This window comes from Chaetodon trifascialis, chromosome 15 (genome assembly GCF_039877785.1).
Source record: "Chaetodon trifascialis isolate fChaTrf1 chromosome 15, fChaTrf1.hap1, whole genome shotgun sequence".
NCBI classification, from domain to species: Eukaryota; Metazoa; Chordata; class Actinopteri; order Chaetodontiformes; family Chaetodontidae; genus Chaetodon; species Chaetodon trifascialis.
The window spans coordinates 16612160-16636940 of NC_092070.1; the positions used below are offsets into that span (position 1 = coordinate 16612160).

At 43.6% G+C, this 24781-nt stretch overlaps 5 protein-coding genes across 6 annotated transcripts; 2 read left to right on the forward strand and 3 right to left on the reverse strand.

Moving 5' to 3' along the window:
* Positions 1–1928: 1928 nt before the first annotated feature.
* LOC139344159 (protein VCF1) lies at positions 1929–5471 on the reverse strand. The gene is made up of 3 exons (XM_070982118.1): positions 4900–5471; positions 4533–4650; positions 1929–4145 (listed from the first exon to the last, which is right to left on the reverse strand). The coding sequence occupies exons 1-3, from the start codon at positions 4914–4916 to the stop codon at positions 3930–3932; spliced, it is 351 nt and encodes a 116-aa protein (XP_070838219.1). The 5' UTR covers positions 4917–5471; the 3' UTR covers positions 1929–3929.
* Positions 5472–6300: 829 nt separating this feature from the next.
* On the forward strand, positions 6301–14362 carry hid1a (HID1 domain containing a). Its single transcript, XM_070981290.1, has 19 exons — positions 6301–6456; positions 7133–7282; positions 8061–8231; positions 8635–8751; positions 9520–9626; positions 9740–9856; positions 10398–10605; positions 10699–10755; positions 10843–10983; positions 11076–11166; positions 11257–11408; positions 11519–11597; positions 11769–11933; positions 12075–12302; positions 12736–12887; positions 12971–13057; positions 13194–13285; positions 13387–13545; positions 13632–14362. The coding sequence occupies exons 1-19, from the start codon at positions 6391–6393 to the stop codon at positions 13693–13695; spliced, it is 2403 nt and encodes an 800-aa protein (XP_070837391.1). The 5' UTR covers positions 6301–6390; the 3' UTR covers positions 13696–14362.
* A 765-nt stretch (positions 14363–15127) lies between these two features.
* LOC139343930 (proton channel OTOP2-like) lies at positions 15128–17804 on the reverse strand. Its single transcript, XM_070981776.1, has 7 exons — positions 17752–17804; positions 16853–17253; positions 16637–16773; positions 16472–16530; positions 16279–16403; positions 15393–16198; positions 15128–15298 (listed from the first exon to the last, which is right to left on the reverse strand). Exons 1-7 carry the CDS (start codon positions 17802–17804, stop codon positions 15128–15130), a joined length of 1752 nt encoding a protein of 583 aa, XP_070837877.1.
* A 1298-nt stretch (positions 17805–19102) lies between these two features.
* Positions 19103–20584, forward strand: amn (amnion associated transmembrane protein). The gene has a single exon (XM_070981876.1). It carries the CDS (start codon positions 19118–19120, stop codon positions 20537–20539), a length of 1422 nt encoding a protein of 473 aa, XP_070837977.1. The 5' UTR covers positions 19103–19117; the 3' UTR covers positions 20540–20584.
* Positions 20585–20833: 249 nt separating this feature from the next.
* On the reverse strand, positions 20834–24266 carry LOC139344077 (tripartite motif-containing protein 16-like). Of its 2 annotated transcripts, none has more exons than XM_070982004.1 (6): positions 23731–24266; positions 23472–23567; positions 23121–23354; positions 22647–22818; positions 21783–21857; positions 20834–21489 (listed from the first exon to the last, which is right to left on the reverse strand). In XM_070982004.1, exons 1-6 carry the CDS (start codon positions 24121–24123, stop codon positions 20954–20956), a joined length of 1506 nt encoding a protein of 501 aa, XP_070838105.1. In that variant the 5' UTR covers positions 24124–24266; the 3' UTR covers positions 20834–20953. The 2 variants fall into 2 exon arrangements, with proteins under 2 accessions (XP_070838105.1, XP_070838104.1); XM_070982003.1 differs by having other exon boundaries at positions 20882–21489; positions 22641–22818; positions 23731–24207.
* Positions 24267–24781: the final 515 nt, after the last annotated feature.

Here is a 24781-nt window from a genome sequence, read left to right on the forward strand (position 1 = left end):
AGTATACTCGATGCCAACCCAATCACCATCTCATGCTAGGCAACAGCTGCCCAAATACATTTCAGCCAAAGTCTGGCAAAGAGAGGCAAGGGTGACCAGAGCAGCTTTAGCTCACTCTTGCTGATGTTCCTTTAGCCCCGACATACACCAAAGCCACTCACTTGAAGGACTGTCCTGTGGCCGGTTTGTCTTGTCATCTGTGCACAATAATCTCGGACAAGTGCGATTACGAACAGAGATTTTGTTTTAATTTGCAGCTCTTGAAGGTGAACTGGACGCCGACAGATAAATAAAAGACGTGCAGTAGTTTGTCTGATTGTCTGTGTTTGTTGTGTGTGGCTGATGTTTGCTGTGCTTTTGCCTTTGAGGAAAGATGGGAATCAAGGGAGGACACAAAGAAAAGGAGCCACAGAATAACCCAGATTTTTTTCGCTGGCCACGGTAAAAATATAACAATGTATGCGCATACATAGACCCCAGAACAAGGACAGTTCATTTAACTCTCTCCTGCCTCTCCACTCAACTGATATGAGCCATTTATCACCGCCCACCTTCATATCTGTGTGCTGCCCGGAAAGGACAGTGTGTGTGTGTGTATGTGTGTGTGTGTATCCGCATGTGTGTGAAAACAGATTAAAGATAAAAATCTTCTACTTAGGCCACACGTTTTGATCCCGCTGTAGAATTCCGCCGCATTTATGAGATTCAGACTGCGAGGAAAAGAGTTTGTGTCCAGCGAACACTCAGAGTGTGCTGCCCTCTACTGCTGTTCACATGAACATCTGGACTCAGAACATCTGCTGTTCAGAAAGAAATACACTGCGCAAGTATTTATTCTTAACAAAACTGTGCTTGTATGAGTAACACTTTAGTCCTTCTCCTGCGTAAATACCCATCATCCCATCACCCCCGAATGACATGCAATCAAATGGTGTCGGCACATGCGTCCAAACGTTTTTCTAGCAAAATGTTGATCTTTTAAACCCCCAAAAAAGAAGCAATTTTACAAAAGAAGCAGTTTTGTTGTCCTATGATTACACTCATTGCATTTCAAATACACTTACTTTGCCATGTCTTATCCAGACTGTTTTTACAGCATTATAACTTAACATCCACACTTCAAAAAGTACAATGGAGGCTTTCTTTAATTGGTATTTTTTGGGAGTAAATATGAATGAATATGCAGTAATGTTGTTCTCAAAGAGAAATTTGGATTATCACCCTGAAAATATTTGTCCAAGATGCTGCTAATTGCATCCTCACCACCTTAATTACAGAGAGCTTGCCTGGCTCTAAAGTGATGTTTGCTTCAAGATACAAAAGGCCGTCCAGAATTCAGATGCCGACATGAAAGGCTCTCTTACGACTCACTAATTGTCCCTCTCAGTATGCTGCTATGTATGGTAGCTGCCTTTCAGAATAATGAGAGGGAATGCACCTGAGAGGAGACAGAGCTACGTCGCCACGTTGCAGGAAGACTTCTAATCCTGAATTGTCATTGGCTCATTCGTCTTCTCTAACTTAGTAGAGGTGGAGCGAGGGAATCAGAGGCAGCAAGTAATGAGGACCCACAGTAGCCAGCAAGGTAACCGTGGTTCCGTGTGGTGCATTAATGTATGTAATCTGTTACTGCGTCTGTGACAAGACAAGGACATGTAGTGTGCTAATTAAAGAAACCTTTCACTGCTCCTCAGTTAGACACAGGTCATATCTCATTAATGATGGTCTCAATGCATGGGGAGTCATTCATTATCAGACATTTGGAGGGGGGAAAAAAAAGGGAGGATGTGGGGATGCGGGGAATTCCTGTTTGGACATAGTGTGCAAAGCTTATGGGTATTTCCCCACAGGAGTAGCATCACGTTGTTGAGTGATATGATTTTAAAAAATTAAAAAAAAAAAAAAAGAGTGAAGAACGTCTTTGTTCAAAAACAATTTTTATTTTTGAAATGACGGGGTATTTACAAGAAACAAAACAAAATAAAAGTCAATGTCAGGTTTATGTCATGTACATTACTGAATACAAAAAATATATCATTGAAAAAAATAAAATAAAATTAAGCACATCTTCAAAATGCTTTCGTTTCTGACACGCCAGTCTGAAAAAGAAAATAAAACCGAACAGCTGAGCTTACTCCTGGGATGAGGATTCAGCAGCAAAACCGATCCCGCTCTAAGAAAAAGGAGCGTCGCACAGCCTCACGGTCAGTGCTTGTACCTGGATGTTCAGTGCACAGGGACACATATACAGCAACCATTGAACGGTAGTGCACAGGCAGAAAGGCTTGTCCACGATTAAAACAGCATTTTAGTGGCTCCAGTAATATTGCAAACAAAGCCTGGGGAATGTCTTTTTGTTCCTAAAAGGTTGTACTGTCACCCCACCACCTACATGCTCAAACGCTACGTCAAACAGCCCTTCACACGCACGCACGCACGCACGCACACACACACACACACACACACACAATTGAGAGAGTCTGGAAGGTTGTAGAGTTCACGGGTGTAACGATCATTCTGTTTGTCTCTTTGTGGCGATGAGAAGCTGGTTATGATCACTTCATTTTTCCATGATCACAAAAATAAGATTAACTTGTCTGACCTAATCTCATAAAAGAATTCCAGATGATTCTCTCATGATCTCGACCTAATACGCTTTGTCATCTCATGATTGATTTGACATTATTGTTAGAAAAGATATGCCAGATGAGATCATCTGTAGTCCATACACATAAAGCAATTTCTACTTGATATTACTTTGTGTCCAAGGTCAAATATTGTTTAATAACTTACAGGTGCACCATCACTCTCTGTAGGAGAATATTATAGTGGTATTACGTGGATTCTTCCTTTGGTTGTTGCTGCATCAGTTTACAATAATATTGGTGTTAAATTTTGATGTCAAACATGACGTCGATCGTGACATTTGGCAGTGCTCCAGACTATAGATGATTATTAGTATGTTAGAATCTACGGCGTCATTTTAGGATCATGAGAAGACAGACTGGGCTATGTCAAGATCACGAAAAACCAAGAGATGCTTATGTCATCATGAAAAACTAAAACCTACAAATTCTAGCTGATGACAGGTTGCAAGTTATTTTAATAATCAACTATGTTTCTAAAATTTTAATCTGCACCAGGAACAACAGTTCCACAACAACTGGCAGCTAAATACGGAATAAATGTGCCACTTTTTTATACCCCGGTAAGTGCAGTAATTGATGGAAAGTTAAATGTTCAAAATTCCCTGGTTGACTCTCTACTACATTTAACTGAAGTCTCTGGAAAATATCTTTTAAATACTCTATTAACAGAAAACATAACCTCCTTGGTCAAGTTAACACCCATGGCACCTGTATGTCCCTGTAAAGGAGTCCCTGTCTGAATATGAAAGTAAATGAGCAGTCCAAGACAAGTGCAAATCCTCCCTGAGACTGGTCCATGTACTTACACAGACATCAGATTCAGCATTATACAACCCACGTACCCTACTAAGAGACTAAACGAGTCACACTGACCGGCCTAAGCTTGTGTTTGCTGCCATTTCTGCAGCTACAGTAGCATTGTTTTCATACAACATTTAAGACAAAACACAGGGATTCATCATCGTCACTCAGTCACAATAATGCTCAGAGAGCAGCATGTAAACCAGACTGGTCAGAAATCAAGTGGATCACAACAAATGTTTAAGTTGATCACACAGTTATTATTGCTAAAATGATTATCATTTTGATTTTTTGAATGATGAACCCCCTCCAGATACCTGACCAGGAGCTGGTCTCCATCCACAGTTATGCAGAACTGTAAGATATCACAGTAACTGGAGATGGGTGGGAAGAGCTGAGTGAAGTGAATCAGCATGTGATGCTCTGAAGGGCCTCAGGGACTCAGTCCTCTGGTGGCTGACAAAGACACATACCACGTCATCATGTGTCTCTGAGGTGGCCTCGGCTCTGCAGGCTCTGGAAGTGGGCCTGCTTCAGGATGCGGTTGATTTGCAGGTAGGACACCAGGTTTGTGGGGCCCGCAAGTTCTGAGGAGTCGCCAGAGCTGCGAGGACTGCAGGGGCCCACAACACACTGACTGGTGCAGGTCCCAGCTGCATGTTCTGGACTGCTGATGCTGCTCTCGCTGTTGGATGACTGAAAAGCAGATGTCAACATTAGCAGTGCGCTACCTAGATAGGCGAGTCACTATCCACAAATATACAGACTTCAGTTTTAAAGTAACTATGAATAGAAATTCAAAGCCTTACATCTGACATGTTTTGGGGCAATGTATGACAATGCTTTAATTAAGGGTTCTTTCAAACCCAACCTGTTTGGTGCAGTTCAAACAAACTATTATGCTGGTGTGAGAGCAGTTTGACATTAAGCCTTTGCTTGATCAATATTACCACTGACTGAACTACAGGCATCAATGTAACATCTACCAAAAACTGCTGCTACTGAAAAGTCAGTGTGAGACAAGGATTCATCCAGCTGTTATGGGTTCCTCTGTATTGTGTTTTAATTTCCCTGATTTTGTACCTCAGAGTCCCAGGCGTCCCGGCCCGGCTCAGGAGACAGAGGATGGCCTCTGCTCTGCCTTTTGGCTTGGGGCACCAGGTGGCCGCTCTCCTCATCACCACCACTGCGCTGCCGTTTCCTGTTAGGGTGCAGGCATATACAGACATTAAAACACAGATGCATATATACCAATAGATATATCGTTACTGTAACCCTTTCACGACCTGCTACTGCTCGCATGTGTGAAGCCCGACTGTTTGTTAGCAGAGCCCAACATTTTCTTTAATGGCAGCTGTAAGGGGTTAATGTAGGCCACAATAACGTTACTCCACCATTTGCTTCAGGCAGTATTTGATCAGTTAGCGTTACATTAAGTATTGTAGCTCACCTGTTTTCAGTCAACATATGATGACACTAAATCAGTCTTGACGAGTTTCTTCTGATGTTTGTTCGGACAATGCTGGAGGACGCGGCTAGTTGGCGTTATCCACTTGTTAACGGAACGTTAGCTTGTATCCTGTCAGTCGATGGCCTATCACCTGAGTTAGCAAACTAAACTTGCCCGGCTAGCTAATTATGTTGAATATTGATGTGATCCTATTAGCCATTTTGGCAGTACAAAACAAATCTCATTAACCACTCTAACACTTTCGATGATTGGCTAATAAATTACACAAAGATCGGGCGTCAACAGGCTAGCATTAAGATAGCTAACGTTAGGTTAGTTAACAAGCTAGTCCCAAACGCTTTAGCGTAACAGTAAGAAGCTAACGTCACTGCTAGCTATCGTCCCTGGCTGATGCTCTTAATTAGCTGACTAGAGGACGCGCTGCAAAATATCGCTTCGTTTCTTTGATAACAATCTCAGCACCAGAGCCCGAGTAAAATTACACCTTTTTTAGTTCAAGCTAGCTAGCTGCAAGTCACATCTATACCCTCAGTCAACCGCGGCAGTTGTGTTTACATGGTACTGCGGCTGCGCAAAGACGACCAGTGATGCTTTTAAGTGCGTTCGGAAAATTGATCACTAGTTGAAGTACAGAGCACAGAGTACAGTTTGCTATGGCATCAGGTATGTGAAGAGTAGTGAACACGACCGCAACGACAACACTGATGGTACCTAAAGAGAGTAATTCTTTGTCGGAAGTTACATGTGTGTTATACCGGTATGCTAATTTCGGAATAGAATTAGCTTTGAATTTACGGTTAGCACGTAAAGGCAGCAGAAATGAACACTGGCGCACATTCAATCCTCCACATACAGCGCAACGACGAGCGCAATACAAGAAAGCTTTTAATTACCTTAATGATTCATTGAGTTTCGCTAAGCATCGTGTTTATCCATTTGTCTCTGCTATAAAAATATAATTGGTTTTAATAAGAAATACTAATCGACAAATATTGGCATATATGGCTTGACAAAATGTTAATTTCCCCAAAAGATGTCGCTGTTTTCAGTTGAACGGTTCTCTTCGACACAATGTAGCTGAACGCAATTATCGCTTTAAGGGTTGAAAATACTGTACTGTGTCTTCAATAAAAAAAACAAATATACAATGTAACAGACAGAGAGTGCAGCACATTGACTCATAAAACCATTATGGCCACTCTACACGAAAGTATAGAACGATTTCCAGCCTATCATTAGAAAAAATTATATTGTTCTGTATACAGCAAAATGTTGGAAATAAATCATCCAATCTGATCTGTAACCCGGAAGTTACACCCTGTGGTGCAGCAGGTCCAGCCAGCCAATGGTATAAAAAAGAAGGGGGGGAGAGAAAAAAACGCCTCCGCCAATGACTCAAGCGACGGACGGAGGTGAGATTAACAGGGATTCTCAGCAGCAGCGGTCCTGTTATAAAGGGAAATAATCGCAATGGGCAGCACCGACTCAAAACTGAACTTCAGGAAAGCAGTGATTCAGCTGACAACCAAAACACAGGTATATGCGCCTCCGTACCGCTCAATAAAGGCTGCCATAAGGAGATGTTGTGCTGACGAACAGCATCACCGAGGAGATGAGATAACGCGAATGATGTGGTAGCAGAAAACAAACTGCCTCATGTTGCATGCGGTCTCTTTTACTCAAATTCATTTATTTTGCATCATCGACGTGTTGTAAGACCTGTGCAGAAAGATTGCCCGCACGGTACTAAAAATATGTCGCATTTGTCATGAACCGCTGGATTAAATGGTGGTCGGTTCTGCGATGCTGAATTCATCACCATAAAGCTTTATTCAGGATGTGCATGTACAATTTTGACAAGACAAACGATGGCGTAGTTAAATCAAAAATGATGACGTAGGACTGGAAATGACCACGTTTGCAGATGCGGCAGGTGGACTGTGCTTAGATCAGTGTGCCAGATAATGCTCACTGCTGTCAGAATAAAGGTTGTGTTTACATTGCCATTAGGTAGGCCTCTGGTGAGCTATATTATGTAAACCCAAACAACCGTGTATGCATAATGATGAAAAGGACAACATGATATTTTAATGCACTGCAAGATCAATTATAGTATTTGTATTAAAAAAAAAAAAAAAAAAAACCTCACTAACATAAAATGCTTCATTTGGCTCAGACATATGAGAATTAAAATGGAAACATGTTTTTACAGCCAGTGGAAGCCACAGATGACGCCTTCTGGGACCAGTTCTGGGCAGACACCACCACCACAGTCCAGGATGTTTTTGCACTGGTGCCAGCTGCAGAGATAAGAGCCGTTCGAGAGGAGTCCCCCTCGAATTTAGCAACCCTCTGCTATAAGGTACACGCCGTATGAGAGGCTCGTGCATCTGTGTGAGGCAAACGTGTTCATGAGATGAGATTGCATGGGGACGCGATGGGTTTGAGGCGGCATCATGCAATGATGTTCTGAAACAGGATTTTGTTTGTCAGAGCCCGGCACAGTCTGTCAGCCTCATGCTCTCAGATGTGGAAATAAGTGAGTCAACTCCCCTTCCTTTCCCTCTGCTTCCCGTCTCTTGGTTCCAGCTTCCGTTTGAAGCTGCCTATCAGAAACAAAACAGACATACTGAGGTACTTAGAGCCTAATTAAATGAAGAGGAGATGAGAGCTCTTGAAGCTGGCCTGATTCAAAGGGGCTTGTTACCTATTTTAGACACAGGCTGATGATGAATCATTTTCTGAAGTATATCTTGGTGAAAGGCTCAAAACAACAACATATGTCCCCAACTCGCAGGCCAAATATTTTCATTGTCAAATGAAAGAACCTGCAGATATCTTCCCAGTGTAAATGTTTGTTTGAGTGTACGCACAGACTTTGATGGACAATTGATGAGATGCTGCAGTTTGTTGGTAAAACTGTTGTATCTTTGTTCTCCAGAAACATAATCATTAGTGCCCAGTAGATGGCATAGTTAAAGAGAAATATTACATAAGCATATGCTCACTGCACATGAAATTGTTCTAGCAAAATTGGATTATTGAAATAAGCCTTTTTCTATGACAGGTAAAATCAAATGTTTCCATACCCCGCATACTCGCTCTCATATTCCCCGTGGTCATATTTCTGGGCTCCTCAGGCTGTGGAGAAGCTGGTGCAGGGTGCAGAGTCCGGTTGCCCCACAGAGAGGGAGAAGCAGGTGATTCTGAACTGCACTCGCATCCTGAGCCGCATCCTTCCCTACATCTTTGAGGACCAGGACTGGAGAGGATTCTTTTGGTCAACGGTGCCTGGCGCTGGCCGGGCCGGGGTGAGTGGGCACAGGGAAGGAGAATCTATGTGCAGAAAGACGGGTCCCTGAAGCACAACATTTTTCATGAGACTGTGCCGCTTTGGACATAAGATGTTTGTTATTAAAAATATGACATCATTTCCAAAAATACAGTGTTCTCATCACATTCTTGCTCAATCCAGAGGCAGCACAGAGGTTTTAAACCTCGTCTCGTCGTCTGTCAGTTAGGAGGTATATGTTACTTTCTTTCCTTGTAGAGCAGGAAGTGTAACGCTGCAAGGTCATTTCAGCTTTACTGAACCATTTCTGCCAAGCCCTGAACACTTTTTCCATTTCACCATTTACATAATTTATTTTAATGAATGGGAGAGAATAATGTTCATCGTCTGGATCTCGTCTCATGGATGTCCATCTTTTCCAGACGGATGAGCTGGACGATGACGACGGAGCCCGACCGCTGGCCGAGTCGCTGCTACTGGCCATCGCTGACCTGCTCTTCTGCCCTGACTTCACCGTGCACAGCCATAAGAGAGGCCCCGTGAGTGCCCAGTCTGTCATTTCATCTCCATCCAGCAAAATCAATAATTGCTGACACATCGTGACACGAGCTGGAAAATGGTTAATGTGATCTATGTGGATCATTTTAAAGGTTATAGATGTTTTATTTTCAGCACCGTTTCCTTCTTCCTGGTCTGAAGTTGCTCTAAGGAACCTGTCGATCAGGTTTCTCAGACCAGGGAACATAGAAAGACATCATGATTGATGAAACTATGTCAGGCTCACAACAAAGAATTCCTCATCCTTCATGAGCGAGGGAGGAATGTTGCACGTCAGACTGCTTTGCATCTCACAGTGATCTCTTTAGGGCTTTTAACTTCCCTGTTTGTGAAATATCTGGATAATGTGCTCACATACAGCTCCAAAGGGCAGCTCTGAAAAAAGCCAGACTGTCTCCTTCAGAGAAGTTTGCATAGGTCGTTTGTTTCTGAAGACAAACTGTTTACTGATAGTGGCGAAGCAGGAAGAAGTGTGTGAGTAAGGAGACAAGAGTGCACGTCCCATTTCTTACCAACAGCAATCTTTCCATAACCTCAAAGGATGATTTAGTTGCTTAATCTTAACCAGACCCTCACAATAGTTATGTGCCGGGACCAAAACATCGCTATTCCTGAAGTAGAAAGATCTGAAAATGCTCACGTGTCATGTTAGAATGCAACAGAAAGAATAGACAATAACTTGCAGTGTCATATGAGAAATGTTAATCCTATACTTTGAATTAAATAAGTTGATTTCTGACCACATCCAGGACTCGGCCGAGAGCATGCAGTCTATAGACAGCTGTGAATATATCTGGGAGGCAGGGGTGGGCTTCGCACAGTCGCCGCCTCTCAACTACATCCATGACCTGAACAGGTGAGTCGGCCAGCTGTGTTTGGCAACACCTTTATCACAGTCTCTCAGTTTCACATGCAACTGACTTTTATTTTTCTGTCCATCTGTGTGCTTTTATTGCCAATCCTCTTCAGGACAGAGTTGCTGAGGTTGTTACTAACTTGCTTCTCAGAGGCCATGTACCTGCCTCCGTCATCAGACAACAATGTCCTCAACCCCTGGGTGACATTCTTCTGCTCCACAGAGAATAGGTAATGGACAAATGTTGGCACAGCCACAAATGTATGGACAAACTTGTGTGAAGATATATATCCATCCAACTGTCAAGGGAATTTTTAGAAAACGTTTAAAATGCAACAAGAAGTGAATAAAGAGACAACTTGTAAGCAGAATTTAACCACATCAGGGGACGCAAGAGCAGTTGTTTGACAAAGAAAAGTCAGGTCCGAGGTCCTCTTATAAGGCTTATTTCAGGCCTTTCAACCACCTCTCATGGTCGTCATCACAAGTGGAGTTTGCTTAGTTATCATGGAGATAGGTCTTGGCTCACTTGTGAGTGAGATGTGGATAAAATTTCCAAAATAAAAGCATGTAAGTGGACGTTGAGTCTTTTTTTGTTCTTTGTGCTTCCACATTATTTTATATTTATGTAGATATTATGAACAAGTGCATTTTCATTTCCCCTGTGGACTGACTGAAATGTGATTCATTACAAACTACAGTGAAATGTAGTCTTCATCAAAAACAGATGCACATGATTTGCTAACATGGCCTTCGTGTCTTTGTCTCTAGACACGCTCTGCCTCTGTTCACCTCTCTGCTGAATGTGGTGTGTGCCTACGATCCAGTGGGCTATGGCATCCCATACAACCACCTGCTCTTCTCTGACTACCGGGAGCAGCTGGTGGAGCAGGCTGTACAGATCCTCATTGTGACGCTGGAGCATGACGGAGGGGTTCCCCATCGCCCCGCCTCCCCGTCCAGCATGGAGGAACAAGAGGTGCGACACCAAGACCGCCACGAACAAATCAATCCGATGAGTATGCGCCATGTGTTTCATGCCATTTGAACAAATCTCCTTATCTTTGCGCAGTCTACAGGCCCCGAAAACCTGTTTGTGAATTACTTGTCAAGGATCCACAGAGAGGAGGTAAGCCGGTCATCATTTCTATAAAATGCATGAAGATCTTCCCTGTAGACATGTCCGAAGCTCGACCTTCTGTCGCTCCCTTGGCAGGACTTCGACTTCGTATTGAAGGGCCTTGCTCGTCTGCTGACCAACCCCTTGACTCAGACTTACCTGCCTAACTCTACCAAGAAGATCCAGTTCCATCAAGAACTTTTGGTGCTTTTCTGGAAGCTGTGCGACTTCAATAAGGTTGGAATAAAGAACAATAATGAAGCCGCAAGATGTAGAATTAAAAGTCGTTTTTTTCATTCAACAGAATCCCCTTTGTGTTCCATTTACAGAAGTTCCTGTTTTTTGTCCTGAAGAGCAGTGATGTGCTGGATATTCTGGTTCCTATACTCTACTACCTGAATGATGCCAGGGCCGACCAGTGTGAGTCTCATCCCAGTGCTACCCCTGCACCCAGCAAGGCTCCACCAGACATGTTGATTAACTCCTGATGTGTTTTATCCTTGGCTGCAGCCCGTGTTGGACTCATGCACATTGGTGTGTTCATTTTGCTGCTGCTGAGCGGGGAGAGGAACTTTGGCGTGCGCTTGAATAAGCCCTACTCCATCCATGTGCCTATGGACATCCCAGTGTTCACAGGGACTCACGCTGACCTGCTCATTGTGGTGAGATGTCTGCTTCGTTACGTCATCCAAAATGGCCACGTTCTTTATCTTTATTGTCTTCCTTGTTAATACAGTTAATGCTCACAGCTGTCACTGTGTCTGTTTGGTAGGTGTTTCACAAGATTATCACCACAGGCCACCAACGTCTCCAGCCTCTCTTTGACTGCCTTCTCACTATTGTTGTAAATGGTGAGTTGCTTTGTCGCCATCTGTCTGGTGATGCACAGGTTTTAGTTGCAGTTATTTAAAGTTGCAGCATCTAAAAGAAACAGATGCCACTTAATCAAATAAAACTGCCTGTTGTAGTTTTTTTTTTTTAAATCAAATTACACAATCATCTTCGAAACATTTCTTCTGCAGTGTCTCCCTACTTGAAGAGCCTGTCCATGGTGGCGGCCAATAAACTGCTCCACCTGCTGGAGGCTTTCTCCACCAGCTGGTTCCTGTTCTCCGCAGCCCAGAACCATCACCTTGTGTTCTTCCTTCTCGAGGCTTTCAACAATATTATCCAGTACCAGTTTGATGGTAAGACCAATCTGACACGTAACAGAATTCCTAGTTTTCTCAGAAAAGCTGCGTGTTTTTTGTTGTGTTGTCAAAAGCAGGGTCGTAAAAGGAACTTTATTATACATCTGCTCATATAGCAAAGCTTTCTCTCACCTCCAGGGAACTGCAACCTGGTGTACGCCATCATCCGCAAACGTAATGTGTTCCACCAGTTGGCGAACCTGCCCTCAGATCCTGCTTCCATCCAGAAAGCTTTGCAGAGGAAGAGGAAATCCCCAGATGTCATTTCCCGCACCAGCTCTCAGGAGACTGTATCCATGGAGGGCTCCCACCCTGCTGTGCCGGCAGAGCCTGGTACACTGAAGACCAGTCTGGTTGCTATTCCAGGTACTGACTCTGTTATCTGCTATGTGGATGTTCATTGATCAAAAAACAACTAAAAAACAAGGTCACAAATATACACTTAAATTTGTAGAACAAATGAAAATGTCACTCTCAGCAGATGTTAGTTGAAATAATAAATTGAGTATTTACTTGGGTCTATATCCATCAGCGGGTTTGTGGCTCTAGCGTATATTTACAGCAGCAAGAAGGTTTATACAGAATTAAGTCAAAATAAACTTCAGTGCCCACGTTCATGGGAAAGAAGAAACATGTCACCCAGTGCAGCAACTGGCTTCGCTGATGTGTCTTTAATAGATTTTGGTCAAAAATGGAGGCTTTGGATTAACAAACAATAGTTAGAATCAATTTGAAAAATATAGAATATCACTAGACTTTAAGTGGTGATCAGGTTGCTGTGGTTCATGGTTTCCTGCAGGCATTGATAAACTGACCGAGAAGTCCCAGGTATCAGAAGATGGCACCATGGTGTCAGTCCCAAAGACAGACTCCCCACACACAGTCCACACAGACCAAAGCGCAGTCGCTGGGACCAGTGACACAGAGTCCAACTCGGGCCGAGATAATGAAGTAAGTGTGTGCATGTGTGTGCGTGCATGTGTTGTGTTTAAAGGCCGGTGCATGTTAGTAAATCTACCTCTTCGCGTTATCAGGACGTTTTCTACACTGAAGCAGAAATGGAGAGAAGACGTTTGTCGAGTGCGTCTTCGACATCGTTCTGGGCTCCCACACCAGACTGGGTCAGTAACTAATGTTATAGATGCAGTCTTTCTGCTATTGGGGGATGAGGATGCCATCCTCCCTCAAATAACCTACTCATCCTGGATATTTAGCAGAATGTGTAACTGATCTGGATTTACCTTTTTTCTGTCCCAGGTCGTCTCCTGGAAGTGTAAACTACCCCTGCAGACTATTATGCGACTTCTACAAGTGCTAGTTCCACAGGTGGAGAAGATCTGCATCGACAAGTATGTGAACACATCTGTCTCTCTCTGGTCAGCCTGTAAAAGTCGCATATTGACTGAGATTCTTTTGAAATATGACTATATTAAATTGTGTTTCACTGCAGGGGTCTGACAGATGAATCAGAGATCCTGAAGTTTCTCCAGCATGGCACGTTAGTGGGCCTGCTGCCAGTCCCTCACCCCATCCTCATCAGAAAGTATCAGGCCAACGCAGGCACTGCCATGTGGTTTCGCACCTACATGTGGGGTGTCGTCTATTTGCGGTGAGTCAGCCACGAGAGCTGAGAATTATGGAAGCAGCTGTCTTTGCACACTCACAAAACACTAACATCTCATTCTGTTTTTCTAGCAATGTGGACCCTCCTATCTGGTACGACACAGACGTCCGCCTTTTTGAGATTCAGAGGATGTAGACAGAAGACTAAAAATGAGACTGTTCAACCCCAGAGCTCCTCTTCCCTTCAGTATCTGCTGGATTCCCAGTAAACCTCACTGTGTTTAACTTGCCTCCGTAGTCACCATTGTAAAGCTTACACCATCGATTTGGGTGTTAGAATCATTCAGACGAGTGAGGTAGAGACACCCTTCAGATTAAGATGGGAGATGACTGAATTATCAATACCGTCCATAAATAACTGTGTACATTTCTTTAGTCTTCAAGACCACAGAATGTCAGTCAGAGCACTGAGATGTTTCCTAAGGGTGAGGCTCTTTTCTTGACAGCATAGAAGTGAAAAAGGAAATGCTGTTTTTCAGACTTAGGATAGAAGACGTGGTGCTTTCCTGCAGAAGCTTGTGACATATCTCGGAAGGCACAATATTGATGTTTCACGTCATTCGTCATATTTGCCATGCTTTAAAGTGAACTTGCACTCTTTGAGTTGTCTGTTATTATGGTTGTAGTTTTTGTGACAATGTAACTCAGCAGGATTTTGGAGACAAGAATACAGATTGTAATGTTTTTATGTATATGGCCAGGTTCATGCTTTGATCTGGCTGGCTATGCTTACAGTGCTTGATGTTGAAAATTGTATTTTCCTGAAATTATCTTGAAAATATATATTAATATGCATCTGTGAATGGTGCGTTGGTGACGACTCTTTGCGTGTCAGTCCTCAGGAAAACTCACAGTCACGTTATCATCCTGATTAACGTCACAGCTATTGTAAATCGTTACTTCAGCCACCCTCTGTATGCAGCTTGGCCTCATTATGCTGGGTGAAGTGAAAGCTCATGATCACTAGATGGCACAATGTTCCTCTCCAGCAGTAAGTCAGACTTTAAAGGAGCACATTTATGTTTCTACAATTCAGAAAGTCCCAGAAATCTCACTCCTGCTATACAGTATGTAGCCTGTACTTGGCGCGTTACACAAACATTGCAAGACACACCTCAAGGACCAGATGACTCACAGGAAAGGATACGATCAAAAACATGCTCTCCAAGACAAAACTTATCTATAATCATTCCCCTTTGCTAATGAAATACTGGGTGGTTTAATCCTTTTGGGCCTGTACAAACTATTACATTTTAAATTAAGATTCATAAATATCTTAATTAAACCTGTGACAAATGCTCAAATAATTACTTTGTTTTAAGATCGTTAATTATGACACGTAATTTGAACGACCTGTAATGTTCAGCACATCACCAAACATCAATCCCTTTTAAGTAAATTTAAATGTATCTGGACATTTATAAGTGTTAGGTCAGCAAATGGAAGAGATAATGACAATACAATGACTTTTTAAGTTAAAATTTATTAACTGATTCAATTAAAACATTTAATTAAAACAGACCATATTTCCCTCCATTTTTAAAAACAAGTGCAGTAAATAAGTCCATCTAGGAGATTAAGTACACCTCAAAGAGACTAGCGACAGAGTGCATGCGGTAGAAGATGCCAAAGGGAAGTCCAATGTTCACGATGGCGGCCCACATTGTGAATTTGTAGAATCTTATCTCGACGGGATGATCAAACTGGGGACGAGCGCCGAAGGCAGGGATGATCCACAGCTGTCGGTGCAGAGAGATTGATTGAGAGGGACACATCAACGAGAAAACACATTGACTTCTTGCAATTTAGCGAAGATGCATCAAAAGAACTTACAATGACGTTAGCAAGCAGCAGAAAGGCGCAGACCTCCTTCAACACTCGTCTCTTCCAGTTTGGCTCATCAGGACACGAAGTCAGGAAGTAGCTGGACTTGTTGCTCTCCATAACAACGCTCATCTCGACGTGTTCTTGGAAGACGTGAGCGTTTGTGTGCAGAGCTGCCTCCTGCATCACGTGGAAAGGCTCCCGATGGAGACCTTCGATAATAAAGTAGTTCTGCAGGCCGAGCTGGAGCACCGTCAGCACAGCCCAGGACAGGTTGAGGGCATTCAGGTACCCTCTGGCTCCTGTCGCCACCACAGCCACGATGGTGAAATAGCTGATGATGAACTGTCCCATGGAGGCTCCCACTAGCAACCCCACGTCCAGGCTGCGCGTGGGGTTCTTCTCTGATACATGCTCCCTGTGGTCCAGCCTGTAGACGATGCAGCCAATCACGGTGGAGAGGGACATCAGGCCCACTATCACTATATTCATGATGAAATGAATCAGCAGGGCCTTGTTCCTCTTCTCCTCGTCCTCTTTCAGTACGTCCACCTCATACATTATGAAGGTCACCAGCCCTGCCACCACCAGGAGTATGCCTATTAAAGGTCCCAAACACACCTCCTTTGGGCGGAACTTCACGCTGTGGTGGCTGTGATCCTCCACAAGGCGACCGACATTTTTCCACATGACGTAGGCCATAGCTGAAGCAAAGAGGCTGTATTCTATGTTAAACGGGTACAGGTAGTAAAAGGCTTCTTTGAAGGTGTCGCATGCTGAGTGACTGCATTTGCACTTTTTATCTCCATAGCTGGCTGAAATGGAAAGAACAGCTTTGAGTTATATTTACCTTAATTAGTCTGATTAGAGCTGAACACAAACTGTGTCTAAATACCTCTGTACATCTTGTATGAGACATTGACGTTTAGATCAGGAACCTCTGTCTGGTGAATCGATTCCTCAGTCACGGCTGCCATCCACACCACCAGGTTCGTTGAGAGCGTAAGAGTGAGCCCACACCTGAAAGAGTGAAAACATGAGCATCCTGCAAGATGAAATGGAAACTTTCTTGTAAGTAAAGAATTTACCGTGTAAAATTTGTATGTAGCTGCACACAGTCCTTTGCATGAATCCACAGGAAGTAGGTCTAAAAGTAGAACAGGTTTTGTTAAGTTTTCCAAACTCAATCCAATGTGCAGCTGAGACTGTGTGTTCTTGCAATGCATAGTGCAATGTTCTGAAAATACAACAACCTGGACAAACAAAAACACAGCCTGCACGACAGGGAAGGCAACTTTAACAGCAGAATCACAGTGAAGGTAGCCCACGTAGTTGCCAATCTTGAAGATGTCCATGAGGAGACTGAGGAGCCCAAACAGCACAAGTCCAGCTGGAATAGAAACATTTAAGTGGTTAAGCCTTTGAAATGACTCTGGTCTCAAACAGAAACCCTGAATAAGAGTTCTCACCTCGGAGCCACACAGGCCCCGCATGGCTATCTTTAAACAAGATTGCTTGATCCTTTCGAGAGGTGACGGCTGCGTAAAACAGCATCCACAACATTGTGAGGAGGAGGAGAATGATGAGGAAGATTTGCCTGTGCACAGCAGTGATGGCCACGCTGTTGAAGGCACTGCCGCTGACCAGAGCACAGCCCAGGATCAGGATGTTGATGCAGATGATGCCAGACAGGAGCCATCCACCACCATGGTGGGCCCTCTCCATGACTGCCTCCAAGTGGTGAATGCTGTCTTGAACCTCCTCCACAGTGGGAGGATGGGAAGGACTGGGCAAATGTTGGATGTTTTCCATCTGCGCTGCTGTCTCGATGTTGGATGGATGGACCTCCACGACATCATTTGGTGTTTTTCTACAAAAGGACAAGTCGTGACCATGTGCATGTCTCAGAAACACAGCATACAGTGTTTACTCTGTTTTCAATATAGTCATTTTGATTTCTTCAAATAAAGAGCGCCTGGAATATTTGTAAAAAAAACAAGACAAGGCATATTTGCCACAAAATTTAGCAAATTTACTTATTCTAATATGCACTTTTCCAATCAATGCAATCCACTGACTATGACCTCAACAAAACGAATCATTAAATCTTCCAAAGTGTTGAATTTGTGGCAGTTCTGCTCTGTACCTGATGGCATTAAATCGAGCAAGTACCAATAAAGTGGACAGCTAAGTACCTTTAAGTAGTCAAGAGTTGCATTTTTAACAATTAATAGTGGATTTAAAGCAATAATTTATCTATTGATATTGTAATATTTATCAATGATAGATCTGAACCGCCTCTGCATTGTAGTAAATAACAGCTCTGCAGAGTCGACTCAGGAGTGAAAACGCATCAGCTCAATTTTACCGAGAGAAAAGTTTGTTGCAGGTCCGGAACATCTGTTGAGCGACAGTTTTCATGATGTCCTGCACCTCAAAGACAGACACGGGTCAGGGGACAGCTGGACGAGTCTATATCATGTAAAAGACAAAATGCAGTGAGAGATGTAAGCGGTGCAGCGTTCCTCTGTCTACAGGTCTGATTGCACAGAAAGCTGGCGCGCTGCACAAGGTGGCGTAAATAAAGACACACAGGTGTAATTGGTTGGAGCTGATTAGCTCCTCACAGTGCTTCGGAGTCACTTCAGAGGCAGTTCCTCTTCCCTTTGCCCACGCTTTTAATTGTCATTCTACGTAAACAACATACTTATCTCTACCAGCATGCCACCGAGGCCCAGGTGAGACACCACCTGCAGGGAGGCTCAGGTTCATGGAGGCGCGTGTGCGTGTGCGTCTTTGTTATGCATATAGAGTCCCGCTGCCTGTTCCAAGAACCAGGATTATCCTCCTGACTGTGTGGAGATCTTTGCTGAGTAAAGTTTCGGTCCTGCTGACTTGACACATTTGAAAATCCATTAAATCACTAACAAAAGCAGCTTGCCGCCTGATTATGAGACGCTGTTATAAAACCAACAGCAAAGGCAAATGTTTTGAATTCAGGCAACGTAATTTCTATTTGAAACTATATTTTCACTGCTTTAATGACAAACAGTGGAGATAATCTTGACCTTGAGTGCTGTGGGCCTGATAGACATTTTAGAGTTAGAGTTAAAATTCATCTTTAATTCCTTTTTATATCTGTAAATGAACTGGATTTCATGTTCATTTTAATAGGCCAAGAGCTGAATTACTTCATAAAGGCATCTGAATGTCATTCTTTAAGATTTTAACAGTTACTTTAATATCATTCCTGATGCATGGTTATAGATAACAGTTGTTCAGTTCAAGCAGACTCCAAAGCACCTGAGGGGCAAAAAAAGCTTACACATCTGTCCAGAAACTGTCCTTTTAGAAACTTTGTCCCTCCAAATTTGCAGTGAATGTCTGATCATCCATTCAGACTTATTCATAAAATATTCAGTCGTCATCTCTGTTAGTTTAGCTATGGCTAGAAAAGATAGGAGAATGAAGAAGCCCACGTGGATAACTACTGAACTCTTAAAAACTGAGAACATGTGTTCAAGATATGCTGATGACAGACAAAAAAAAATGGGGAAAAAACACAAAATTATGGTCTGTTGTTGCAGAAAATGTCAATCTTTTACAGGTCACCTGGTTGAGCAGGTTAATGTGGTTCATAGCTCATCAATTTTACTGGTTAGGTGCACTTGCTAGTCACAAGGTTGGAAGCAAAGTTCAGCTAATGTTCTGCCAGTCTGTCAGAAATATTCAGGATGCTGAAAACACCAGACGTGCTCCTTCTCGTCTGTCTTGTTGGGGCAGCGAGCGCTCTGTACAAGCAGTGGGTTCCTGACACCAACTATGAGAATAAGACCAACTGGGACAAAACGAATGTTCCATGTGGAAATGACATAGTCGAGTTTTCAGCTCAGAGAGAAGTGTCTGTGTTTGTGGACACCACACATGCCGTGCAGGAGATGAGGCTGCCACTTGATGGAGAGTTCATTCTGAATTCAGGAGCTGGATTTAATGCCGTGAGCGGAAAAGACCCAAGCTGCGGAGCAGGTGTCACTACCCAGTTCAAAGATTCTGAGTCTCTTCAGTGGTTTGACCCAGCTCTGTGGCAGGCGGCTGCAACTCTGGATGACCTGCAACGTGGAAACTTCTTATTCTCAGTCCATGAGGAGAGTGTCCCTTGCCGGTATGATGATGTGGTCTTCAAAGCCCGCTCCTCTTTCAGGGTGGACACCAGCTCCAGTCAGTTGAGTATTCCTGTCAAATCTGTGTCTGTGCTGGGGAAGATGTTTGACAGCAGATCTGAGTTCTCCCAGTATCTCAGCTCGCGCTCAGGCCGACTGCAGTTTCATGGATCCTCCTCTGTGGCTGTTGGAGAACCGGGCTGTGGGGATCCTTCTGGCTGTGACTGTGGGAATTCTGTGCACCATCAGCGGATCTGTGGCACCGTAACATGTGCCTCTCCGAGCTGTGGCAAGCCTCTACTCCCTGCAGGACACTGCTGTAATATTTGCGGTGCCATTGTCACCATCCACAGTGCTGCTGGTTTCAACCTGCAAACTTACAGGCAAAGAATCTATCACCTATTTCTCATCCTGCCACAATACAAATCCATTCAGCTGGGCATGAATAAAGTCTTCAAACCACAGCGGTTGATGGGGATCATACCTTTTGGGACCTCAACTGAGATCCAGGTGGTCATCCTGGATGGAGAGAAGGGAACACAGTCAGAGGCTCTGGCCTGGGACATTGTGAGGGATGCCCGCTCTCATGGCTCTAACTTGGGGATCACTGGAGCTGAATTTCAAGCCTCCTCTGGGAGCAGCGGTGATCAGTCCGGGGGCACTGCTGGGATGGTGGTTGGAGTTGTGTTTGGAGTTTTAAGCATGATTGCGCTCACTATCGTTGTGGTAATTCTGATTCGTAAGGGGGTTGTTCAAATGCCATCGCTGCCTTCGCTGCCGTCTCTGAGCAGCTTAAAGAGAAGCAGTGATGTTGGAGAGCTCAGCGGGCCTCTCGACCATGGCTATGATAATCCCATGTTTGACAAGCCCACCATGCTTCCTGATATTCCCGGTCTGTATGGGACTGAAATAAACAATTCAATCGCCTTGACTCAGACAGGTGTGCACTTTGTAAATCCAGTTTACGACGAGAATGAAACTGATTTTAACGCCTGACTGCAGTGATGATGATGATTTTACAGACCCATCACAACCAATAAATCCTCCTTATAGTTTTACAATAATTTAGCCATGTAAATAAACTCTAAAAATACTGACAGACACTGAAGCTTTGATAACCAAATGGGCTTGTAAAACAAATAAAAGAATTGTTGGCAGACATTTGTGTGCTTTTTCCTTCTTTCACACCACATTCAAGAGCAGTAAAGATGCAATAAAGCTGCAGTAAATTCCAACACACCCTCTGCGGATGTTCATGCTGTACAGCTACCACTAGATGGCAGTAAATTTAACCTTCAATGACCATAACTTTATTTATCTTGTCAGGTAACTTCAATACACATTTACAATGCGCTATTTTTACCCCCACAAGGCAGATCATAATTTATTAGTAAAACACGCAAAGAGGCATCATTTTGCATCAACCAGAGAGACTGCGTTGTCCTTTTTTGACAGCCAGGCTGTAACATATAATGGCTCTATGAAACCAGTCGTGTACTTGTGGAGCAGCCTCATAGCACCAGTTACATCGTAGAAAGACACAGAGCCCTGTTGAAAATCAACATATAAGCCAACTCTGGTGATATCAGTGACCTCCAAGGGCACCTCCACGCCAGCATGCCAGGAGAAGAAACCTCGGCTGTTCCTTCCCACGCACCAGGAAAAGTCGTTCCCAGTGATGCAGCTGGTGCTCTGCTCTCCTTTACGATCAATACTCTTGTAGGTGACCCCTACATGTGCACCCTCCCCACTCAGCTCGGCTTCGATGTAGTGCCTCCCCTGGTAAAGGCTCTCCACAGTCATTGCCTGACGCCAGTATTCGAAGCGACCGGGGTGGTCCGGGTAGCTGTGCTGCCAGGGGCTGGTGTTGGTCAGCTTTCTGTTGTTCTCCATCACACGCAGGAAATGATGGGTGGTGTCTGGGTCAAAGGTCAAACTCCTTGTGTCTATAAACAGTGGGAAATATGATTTATGAAAAATATGTACAACCCTGATTCCAAAAAAGTTGTGACGCTGTGTAAAACCTAAATAAAAACAGAATGCAATCATTTGCAAGCAAACTGTGTTTATGATGTAGAAATATCCTTTTTACATCATTTGTTCACAAAGTGGTGAACCTCCCTCCATCCTTGCTTGTGAACGACTGAGCCTTTCCAGGATGCCCCTTTCATACCCAATCATGATTCTCTCACCTGTTATCAATGAAGACAGAAGAAAATATATTGAAAATCATATTTACATTTCAAAAAGTCCTCTCGCGTCTCAGGATCAGGCTGGGATGAAGGGTGAGATTCTGGCATCGGTGATTTCGCACCTAGTTTAGCATTTTGCAGAGAGATTATTTTGTATTTTAGTAAGACACAAGGATTTCTACAATGCACTGAATATAATAGAGAAGTTGAAAAAGGTTAGGAAAGAAGGATTGAATAACAAGTCAATAACAAAAGTGGACAGCAGTGATACTCAGCTTGTGGTCTGCAGGCCAGGGTGCTGTGTGACCCATCGGCCATTCTAATAATCATTAATGCTGAATAAACTCTTTCAAATATCACCAAAGCATTTATAGTAAAAATGCAGTTGTTAAATTCAGCAAAATATCTTATCTTTCATTTATGCCTAATATTACTCCTTGTATCAAAATAATTTAGTTAATAAGTTAATGAGTACATTTGAAAAGAAAGGATTTCAAAGAAAGCATTCTAATGTTTATTCGTTTTATCTGATAAATATTATTAATGTTTGCTTATTAACTGGCCCCCAGGCAAAGCAAGGTGCGTGTCCCTGGTCTCCAGCCATGCTAGCAGCTATGTGAGGCCATACTACAGCAGCGCTAACAACAGACTCAAAATGACAATGCTAACACACTCATGTCAAGCAGGTATGATATTTACTTTGTTCATCATCTGAGTTTAGCATGTTAGCGTGCTAACATTTTCTAATCAGCATAAAACACAAAGGTGAGTGCTGAGAATGTTATTAGTTTTGTCGGTACTTGGTCATGAACCAGATTTCATGACAGTCCATCCAACAGCTTTTGAGCCATTTTCCTCCATGAGGAGCCAGAAGGGTGTAAGGTAAAGTGCACAATATGATATACACTCACTGCTTTTCCAGGTCAGGTTCAGTTTTTCCGTGTAGGCGCGGAGGATCAGGTCACACAGCTCCTGTGTAGCATCCGTCACTACTTGGACATACAAGGTTAGATGGTTCATGCGGTTGATATTTGCAGTAGGCAGACACACATCTGCATTTCCTTTCTTCCACTCTGAGTACTCCTGGAACAAGCAAAACAAAAGCAACAAGTACCAAGGATTATGATGTAAATAAAGTTGTTAAATATCGTGCGACTCCTTTTCTCTGACCCACAACTTTTCTCAATGAAATTGCAAAAATGCCTTAATGCCTGTTTTGTATACTGTGTCATGTCAACACACCGGTGTCCAAAATAAACTCTTGGTCTTGGAGAACATCCTGTGCTAATCCCAGATCACAGGAGACATTTGAACGAAATGGGTTCACACCTTTGGGGTCATTTCTCTACTTATTAATCTTTTTTTATTTGTCATATATTTTGTACCTGCAGGAAGTCAGCATCAGACTTGCTCTTGGAAAGTTTGTTGATTTGAGCCAAAGTTTTCATCAGCTCTGTTCTCCTCTGCTCCAGATGTGCCTGGATGCCCTCCGCCTGTCTGAGGGCCTGTCTCTGCTCCCCTTCCAGCACCTCCACCGCCCCTTTTCTGGCTTCCTCTACGGCTGTCTGCAGCCTGGCGAACTGCTGTTCAACAATAACACAAACCTCTTGCACTGAAGACTGAGGCGCCAGAGAAGGAAGAGAAAAACTGAGGGGTAATTAAATCAGAAAAACACTGAAAGCGTTGCGCATTAAATCAACGTACAAACAATGTGTTACAGCTTAATATTCGCATACCTTAATTAAGTCATTGTTGCTCTGCAGCTTTCCGATCGCTTTCTCAGCTGCTGATGCACTCTGAGTGATCTCCTCTTGGTTCTTCTGCAGCTCAGCCTACAAACAATCATCACAAACAGACGCTGCATAAGGCCATTACTGACATATCCTAAATGAATACTTTGTCCATGATAGCAAAGACATAGTTTGAAACAATTAAAGCACATACATTCTAAAAATGCATTCACTTCCTAACAATAAATGTGTTGTGTTCTTAGACCTCCATCTGTGCGCGTGCCTCCCCCACAGAGGCAGTCGCGTGTCCTTCGTGCTCCTCGTTCTCACAGTCCAGACACACACAGCAGTCGTCCGTCAGACAGAAGCGTTCGAGGGGAAGACGATGAACTTCGCAGGTCCGACAGTCGACGTCGTGGCGGGGATCCACCAGACGGTGGTTTTGGAACTTGGCGTTCTCCAGGTGGGGCCTGAGATGGGCCTCGCAGTAAGAAACCAGGCAGGTCAAGCAGGATTTCAAGGCCTTGCTGGGGCCATCTATGCAGGAGTCACATAACACATCCTGTGGGAGCAGCGTCTCGGTGGAGGGATCCCTCTGCTCCTCCTTTATGTCTGAGTTGAGCTGACTCTCCTCATTGTTACTGCTGGTAGCTGCCATGTTTGAGTCTTCCTCTAGTCACCTGAAACCTGATTTGGTTGAGCCTTAAGCAGTAACAAATCCCACTCCGCACTCACGGCTGCCTTCCCCTGTCTTTTCTAAGACCCTCAGAGTGCACAAGGGAGGAACTGAAAACCACGCCTAAAGTATTTTGTGCGCAGCCTGCTGAAGAATTCTCATTCTTCTCCCCTCCCCTGGTTTACTCTTTCCTCTGTATCCAACCTCGCGAAGCAGATCACACAGATGAGGGAAGGAAATGACGAGTGTATCAACCCAGGGAGAGCGATGGACATCCTCTTTTTCATTCTGTCGAAGTTAATGACCTGGAGTGTTTACTGATCACATTCTCGAAGAAAGTTGGGTTTTCTCAGCAATAATAATGAAAAGAAAAGTTGTGTTTACGCTATTTCACCAATAAGGCAAATTAATTCATGAAAACATCAGTGTAGTCTATGTACAGTACCAGTATGTGGACTCTTCAGTGCCTTCAGAGTCTGACAGTGTTTCCTTCTGATAACAATGTTATGTAACAGCATGGAGCTTCCAGACAGCGGCATTTATCTATGGTACAGCTTCCTGACTTCATGTCATGCGGCACAGAGGAAAGGATGAGGCCTGTGTTTTGTGCGTGAGCAGCATGAGAGGATTATCACAATGG

Excerpts from the sequence above, each read along its gene's own strand:
- LOC139344159 (XM_070982118.1), bottom strand. Across the intron at positions 4,146-4,532 it reads GGGACGCCTGGGACTCTGAG|TCATCCAACAGCGAGAGCAG; the intron begins GTACAAAATCAG and ends TCTGCTTTTCAG.
- hid1a (XM_070981290.1), top strand. The coding sequence starts at position 6,391 with ATGGGCAGCACCGACTCAAAACTGAACTTCAGGAAAGCAGTGATTCAG. Across the intron at positions 6,457-7,132 it reads AGCTGACAACCAAAACACAG|CCAGTGGAAGCCACAGATGA; the intron begins GTATATGCGCCT and ends ATGTTTTTACAG. Across the intron at positions 10,756-10,842 it reads CAAGGATCCACAGAGAGGAG|GACTTCGACTTCGTATTGAA; the intron begins GTAAGCCGGTCA and ends CTCCCTTGGCAG.
- LOC139343930 (XM_070981776.1), bottom strand. The coding sequence starts at position 17,804 with ATGAAAACTGTCGCTCAACAGATGTTCCGGACCTGCAACAAACTTTTC. Across the intron at positions 17,254-17,751 it reads TGCAACAAACTTTTCTCTCG|AAAAACACCAAATGATGTCG; the intron begins GTAAAATTGAGC and ends GTCCTTTTGTAG. Across the intron at positions 16,531-16,636 it reads CTGTGTTTTTGTTTGTCCAG|ACCTACTTCCTGTGGATTCA; the intron begins GTTGTTGTATTT and ends TTCTACTTTTAG.
- amn (XM_070981876.1), top strand. The coding sequence starts at position 19,118 with ATGCTGAAAACACCAGACGTGCTCCTTCTCGTCTGTCTTGTTGGGGCA.
- LOC139344077 (XM_070982003.1), bottom strand. The coding sequence starts at position 24,123 with ATGGCAGCTACCAGCAGTAACAATGAGGAGAGTCAGCTCAACTCAGAC. Across the intron at positions 23,355-23,471 it reads GCAACAATGACTTAATTAAG|TCTTCAGTGCAAGAGGTTTG; the intron begins GTATGCGAATAT and ends CTGGCGCCTCAG. Across the intron at positions 21,490-21,782 it reads GCGAGAGGACTTTTTGAAAT|ACACAAGGAGTTTGACCTTT; the intron begins GTAAATATGATT and ends CACTGTTTATAG.